The sequence below is a fragment of the Ammospiza nelsoni genome, chromosome 1 (genome assembly GCF_027579445.1).
Source record: "Ammospiza nelsoni isolate bAmmNel1 chromosome 1, bAmmNel1.pri, whole genome shotgun sequence".
Taxonomy (NCBI): Eukaryota; Metazoa; Chordata; class Aves; order Passeriformes; family Passerellidae; genus Ammospiza; species Ammospiza nelsoni.
The window spans coordinates 53,178,473-53,186,132 of NC_080633.1; the positions used below are offsets into that span (position 1 = coordinate 53,178,473).

General features: G+C 44.3%; 1 protein-coding gene across 1 annotated transcript; it reads left to right on the forward strand.

Annotated features, from left to right (window-relative positions):
* The first annotated feature begins 882 nt into the window (after positions 1 to 882).
* On the forward strand, positions 883 to 4,293 carry LOC132069678 (uncharacterized). The gene has a single exon (XM_059466088.1). It carries the CDS (start codon positions 883 to 885, stop codon positions 4,291 to 4,293), a length of 3,411 nt encoding a protein of 1,136 aa, XP_059322071.1.
* The last annotated feature ends 3,367 nt before the right edge of the window (positions 4,294 to 7,660 follow it).

Here is a 7,660-nt window from a genome sequence, read left to right on the forward strand (position 1 = left end):
AGGGATGAAGCAAAAAATTTTAGGAGAAATCCGGAGGGAGTAGCAAAGAGATTTGAACTAATGGCGAGGAATTTAGATATTGATTGGGAGGATATAGAAGTGATGCTGTCGGAGCTGACAGATACAGAAAGGGAGCTTGTGTTGGAAACAGGGAGACAACATGCTCAAGTGTTACCAGGGAGAATAGAAGATAATTTTCCCAGCAGTAAACCAGAATGGGACCCAGGTAACGCGGATCATTATCAACGGTTAGTGCAGTATAGGAAACTGATAGCGATGGGCTTGCGTAATGCAATCCCTAAGGCTATCAACTGGTCAGTGCTATATAACATCAGGCAGGGAAAGGATGAGACCCCATCGGAGTTCTTGGACAGACTCAGGGCGGCAATGAGACAATACACACCCCTAGACCCGGCAACGGAAGAAGGGAAACAGCACTTGCTAGGGTTAATGATGAGACAGAGTAACCCAGACATCAGGAAGAAGTTACAAAAGCTTGAGCACCCAGCAAACAAAAACCTAGAGACACTGCTAAACGAGGCATGGAAGGTATATAATAATAGAGAAGCAGAAGAGAAGAAAAAGGAAGACAGGAGGATAGCTCGAGTGGTGGCTGTAGCAGTGGCAGCTCAAAAGACAGGTTACCCGGAACCTGGAACTCGAGGAAGGGGTAGAGGCAACCCAATGGGAAGGGGAGGAAGACTCCAGCCCCACCCCACTAGGGTAGGGCCAAATCAATGTGCGCACTGCCTACAGATGGGGCACTGGAGGCGAGAATGTCCCCAACTGAGGGAAAGATTTATGGCTACTACCACCACCACACATCAGGATAGTGAATGACAGGGACCGGTGGGCCGTACCCTAGCAGACCCACTGGTTAAAATGGAGCTAGGGGAAGGTAAAAAGGAATTGAGCTTTTTAATTGATACGGGAGCAACTTTTTCGGTTTTAAATCAGGAATTGGTACCTAAAAGTGATGAATTTGTACAAGTTGTGGGAGCAACAGGCCAACCAGAAAAAGCTTACTTTTTGAAACCCATTAAATACAAAATTGGGAAACAAATGGGAATACATCAGTTCCTGTATTTACCAAATTCGCCAAAGCCCTTATTGGGAAGAGACCTATTGGAAAACCTGGGAGCCATAATAAAGTTCAACAAGGACAAATTGGAATTTCAAGTAAACGATGAACAACTGATTACAGCCCTAAGCCTAACAATCAGTTGTGTGGAACCCAAACCTGAGAACCACAATTTCGAGCGAATCCTGAGCAAGACTTATCCATTGGTATGGGCTACGGATATACCTGGAAAATCAAAACGAACGACACCGATTGTTGTCGAACTTAAGGTCGGGGCAAGACCGGTGGTAAGAAAACAATACCCTCTGAGGATAGAAGACAGAAAGGGAATTGAGCCCATAATCAAAAGGTTTTTAGAACTGGGGTTATTGGTAGAATGTGAATCGGATTTTAATACACCGATCTTGCCAGTAAAGAAACCTAATAGAACGTATAGGCTCGTTCAGGATCTGAGGGCAGTAAACGAAATAACCAAGACATTACACCCGGTGGTTGCTAATCCATATACGCTTTTAACTAGGCTAAAGGATAGCCTGGCCTGGTTCACCATATTAGATTTGAAAGACGCATTCTTCTGCCTTCCCTTAGCCCCCGAGAGTCAAAGAATTTTTGCCTTTGAGTGGGAATCAGTAGATAGGGGGAGAAAGACCCAACTTACCTGGACACGGTTGCCCCAAAGCTGGTCTAACTCGCCCACGATCTTTGGGAATCAGTTAGCCAAAGAATTAGAACAATGGGAAGGGCCACCGGGAGATGGTGCTCTCCTGCAGTACGTAGACGACCTCCTAATAGCGACAGTGACGGAGGAAGAATGCATTGAATGGACTATTTCCTTGTTGAATTTCCTGGGTTTAAGTGGATATCGAGTCTCTCAACAGAAAGCACAACTGGTGCAAAAGGAAGTGGTGTACCTGGGATACGAAATCTCCAGAGGACAGCGATCCCTGGGAGCAGCCAGGAAAGAGGCCATCTGCCAGATGCCCAAACCAGAGACGGTGAGAGACCTGCGCGCCTTTCTGGGGATGACAGGTTGGTGTCGGCTATGGATCTACCAGTATGAGATACTCGCTAAACCATTGTATGATTTGCTAAAAGAAACCAAGAATGTCCTAGTTTGGACTTCAGAGGCGGAAGGGGCCTTTAAGAGGCTGAAGCGAGAGCTGATGAGAGCACCAGCCTTAGGTCTCCCAGATGTGTCAAAACCATTCTGGCTATTTTCCCATGAGCGGCAAGGGATGGCCCTAGGAGTACTAGCACAGCAGTTGGGACCACACAAGAGAGCTGTGGCCTACTTCTCCAAGCGATTGGATGAAGTAAGTAAAGGATGGCCAGGCTGTCTGAGGGCAGTGGCCGCAGTGATAATTAACATAGAAGAGGCCAGGAAGCTTACGCTGGGCCAAAAGGTGACTGTGTTAGTATCCCACACTGTGTCAGCTGTGCTGGAACAGAAAGGCAACCATTGGTTGTCGCCTTCCAGATTTTTAAAGTACCAGGCCATCCTGGCTGAATCAGATCATGTAACCATTCAGGTAACTAATATTGTGAACCCAGCTTCATTCTTAGAAGGAAGAGCTCCAGCAGAACCCATCGAACATGACTGCCTGGAAACAATTGAAGCCGTCTACTCCAGTCGCCCAGATCTCAAAGAAGAGCCGTTCGAAGACGCGGACAACTGGTTTTCAGATGGCAGCAGCTTCGTGAGGCAAGGAGTAAGAATGGCTGGCTATGCAGTCACCACTACAGAGAGGGTAATTGAGTCAAACCCCCTGCCTGCAGGGACTTCATCTCAAAAAGCAGAGCTGATAGCCCTGACCCGAGCCCTGGAATTAGCAGAGAACATGCAAATTAATATATGGACAGACTCTAAATATGCCTTTTCTGTCGTACATGCTCATGGAGCCATCTGGAAAGAAAGAGGACTGTTGACTACACAAGGAAAAACAGTCAAACATGCAGAAGAGGTTCTGCGACTGCTGGAGGCGGTCCAACTCCCAACACAGGTGGCCATAATGCATTGCAAGGGGCACTTGAAAGGCAATACTATTCCAGAAATAGGGAACAGGAAGGCAGATACAGAAGCTAAATTGGCGGCCACAAGAAATAGGGAAGCAGAAATAGCGGCCCTAATACCAGGGGAGCTGGATATCAATATCCAGCCAGATTACCAAGAATCAGATCATAAGTGGATTCAAAGGAATAAGGGCAAAATACTAGAAAATGGTTGGGGTCGATTAGAAACAGGACAGTTAGTGATACCAGGAAACGTGATGTGGCAGTTTGTGAAGACAGAACATGAGAAGGCCCATTGGGGCCTAGATTCGCTTTACCAATATTTGCAGACCAGAATAGCAGGACCAAAATTATTTACTACTATAAAACACGTTACGTCCCAGTGTGAACGGTGTCTGAAGAACAACCCAAACACAGGAACCAAAGTACACCTAGGAGCTATAAACCGAGGTAAATTCCCAGGTGAGATATGGCAAATTGATTTTTCTGAACTCCCAAGAAAAGGGGGGTTTCGGTACCTGTTGGTATTAACTGACACATTTTCTGGGTGGCCTGAAGCATTCCCCTGTAGGACAAATAAGGAAAGAGAGGTAACTAGAGTACTGTTGAATGAAATTATTCCACGGTTTGGGGTACCGAAGAGCATTTCTTCAGATAGAGGTACACATTTCTGTGCAAAAGTAGTGAAAGCAATAAGCAAAGCATTACAAATCAATTGGCAATTGCACACGCCCTACCGTCCACAGGCCAGTGGGCAAGTGGAAAAGATGAATCATCTTATCAAACAGCAAATTGCTAAAATATGCCAAGAGACTAATTTGCAGTGGTATCAAGCTTTGCCTATTGCTCTGCTGAGACTGAGAGTCAAGCCAAGATCGAAGGAAAAGTTAAGTCCTTTTGAAATTCTATATGGTAGACCTTATGCTATGCAAGCTGTAAATGGGGATGTCATAGACCAGATTGGTAATCAATACATTTACGATTATGTAATTGCGGTGGGGAAACAGTTTGGTAAGAATGCTGCTGTGATGATAGAGCACCAACCTAAGCAACCTGATTGCAAATTGCATCCGTTTAACCCCGGTGATTGGGTGTATGTTAAGAATCTTTTAGGAAAACCCCTACAAGAAAAGTGGGAGGGACCTTTCCAAGTGCTGCTGACTACCTTCACCGCGGTTCGGATCAAAGAGCGACCTACGTAGATCCACTATTCACGAGTCAAGAGAGCTCCGGAAAACAAACAAGAGGAGATCAAACCTGCCCTAGATGTACAGACTTCTGAGTCAGCTGTCTCCGCAGGATCACGTGAGAATTCAACATAAACTAACATTGACTTTGCCAAAACCTTTATCCCTCATAGCAGAATTTAATGCCGAAGCTAGAGCTGCATTGCGTAGCACGCCAATACAGTGGACAGGGTGGGTTGAAACATACAGTCAACAAGGACCTGACCCACAGGACCCTATTCACGATCAGCCGTGTTTTGGGTGTGGAGAAAGAAATTGTGTGGGACTAATTGGATTTCTTTGTGGAGGTTGTGATAGAAAATTTTAGAACGTACAAAGTTGTTTACTGGACCTCCAATGTTATGAGTGTAGCTGCAAAGAAGCAAGGGAAAATGACAACTATTTGGCCTTAGAGAAATTCGCCAACAGACCCATTTTAGAGGCTAGGGAATTGTTTGAAGCTCCCGAACAAATTGTATTAGGGTGGTGCCATTGGAAAGTACACCGCTGGTTACAATATTGTTTGAAACTTAGTCGTTCTAAGGTTTTATCGACCCGTTGCTATTCTTCTGTCCCACGACATCCACTAACAAGTGACCAAATTGGACCCTTTAAAAAACAAAGAAATTTAGACACTGAACTAGAAAAGGCTATTTTACGAGTAAAACAAATTCACATCAAGCAACGAGAACGCCAAAAGAAACAAAATTGACAGCCAGACATTATGACCCCGACTCCACCCCAAACCTTTACAACTCTGATCATTAGACTCTCGATAAGTATAGCTTTTCCCCAAGACTCTTCCCCAATAGACCCATGGTCTCATGCGCACCAGTGTATCCACCCAGAGTTGGGAACGAGAGGGCCCTATTTCGAGGTTTATGCTTTACGTAACAATCAGCCATATGCAAGTGAAGTGTGGGATCAGCCCTCCATGGTAGCATACAAGGGAGACCAAGTCCAAATTGGGTGTCGAGAACTTGACCCAGAGGAAGGGAAAACAAGGCGGCTAGTATTAACAATTAAACCCTTGATGCCAGCCTTTAAACATAACCTAATTACCTTTAGTCCAGTGAAAATGGGCAGGCCCACAGTCTGAATCCAGCAAAAGGGCCCAATTTCATGTCAGTGGAGCGACTTCAAAGAGGATCCACCTAGATCACAACAACCGATAAAGGGGGTGATTTATAGAGAAGATTCACTTGGGGAGCTACGCCCTCAAAACATAACCTATGACCCTCCCCCCCTTCTCCATTCTCCGGGAGAAATTGTAATATCTAGTGGTCCTGAGAGAGGAAAAGCACTGTGTGAGATGGCATTTAGATTGGATCAGTCAATGACGTTCACATGTGAAAGGGAGTTGAAAACACTGGGACAAGATATTAGCTCCCTCGGGCGTGCTCTCGGGCGTGCTGTCGATTATAGGATACAATTACCAGAAGACGTGATCCCATTGTATCCAGATCTAGACTTGCCCCAAGAAACCACCCTACCAGTGGAGTGTAAAGCAGTACACAACCTAACCTTTATAGGGCCTCAGGTGATAAGAAAATCTAACGAACTAAAATTATTGTTAGACCCCACTTATTCCCTGAAAAAGGTGCAAATGAACATTCACACCGATATTACTTATTTGCAAAAGGATTGCCGACCATTTATACAGCAAAGCCTTAAGGGATGGAATGCATGGCTAGCGACAAGGTCTCATCACAGAAAAACAAAAAGAGATCTAAGTGGGTGGATTGGCACCGGATTTGGCATAGTAAACACAATAGATCAAGAAGTATTAGTAAACAAATTAAGTACCGTCACATCGAGCTTAAGAAAGCTTAAGGTGCCTCTCAGTACATCCATGCTTACATTAGCTGAAACACAATCGCTAGTGGTGAAATTACTAACCATGGTAGCGAACCACACTGCAGAAGATTTTGTGAAGCTCGCTAACTACACAGGGGAGCTTGGCAAAGACATTGCACTCGCTATCCAATGCTCTCAGACGCAACAATAAGTACAGTCGGTAGCGGCAGGAATAATGAGAGAAGGAACGGCAGGTATATTACCTCAAGAAATAAGGGAAACAATATTAAAGGACAATCATACTACACGATTTGAAAGGGACCATCAAGCTTGGTGGCAATTAGTAAACTTCACTTACGAACCTCAACAAGAACACGTTGAAGCTTATGTCCTCACCATTAGTGCGGCAGAGGAAAGAGGTATCTTTCCCATCCTCACTTTAGGGACAATACATCAAGATGTCATTGTCAAGCCAATAAACCATAACGTCTGGGCCAGTTATGATTACACCAAAAATAAGTGGCAATCGGTTAGCACAGAAGCATGCATCCCTAGAAGACAATTAAGCTATGTTTGCGAAAATGCTGTAGTAGAAACCGAAAATTTATGCTTAGATGCTGAAAATAGTGTATGTACCTTAGAAATGCTTCCGCATGATAGAACACAATCACAAGTTTACTATATAGGAAATGGGTGTGCTTGCGTAAGGACAGCTTGTGACAACGTCACTATAGATAATTGCCTAGAAGAGACTAACAATACTAACTTTTGTGTATGCAACTTTACCAAGATCATAGGTTGTGATTTTCATTACACTGTCCCAATAACTACCCAACAGCTAATTAACGCAAATTTCAACCTATATCAAGAGATACCGAAATTACAAATAGAGATAGACGTCAAAATTCTCAAAGCAATGCTTGCACACCCTAAAGTAAAGAAATTGGTGCAAAAGGTGAATCAAACAACTAAACGAATGGTATGGCAGCTTTTGCACCAAATTCAGAAAAGATAAAGAACGTCCTGACCGAAGTAGAACAAGTAGGCCAGCATCACTGGTGAGACATCTTTACAAGATACTCCCCAACAGCTACACAGGTCTTCCATTACCTGGTGCACCCAATGCTAGTAGTAATTATAGCTTTGTTATTACTAACTCTTACAAACATTTGTTTGTGGTGGAGACTAAGGGGCATAATGAAGAGGACCCAAATGATTTGGGCAATGGCACGAGCCTATCAGCGTCCTGTGGGACCAGAACTTGACGAAAGAATTCGTAAGTTATAAGAAAAGGGGGGAATGAAGCCCCAAAGCAGATAGCCTCCAAGAAATAATGAGTTAAAACATAGAATGTGAGGCATTTGAAGAAGGCATAGTATTAGGAAACACATAGAGCAATTAATCAGCTAAAGCATGAAACACAATGACAGGAAGGAGATAGGGATAGGGGGAACTGATGGGCTAAGCATGTTCAGAGCCAACAATGTCAAACTGACCCTAAGAACTTTGCCAAGCCATAGAGACCAAGCCAAGTACACCGGGAATT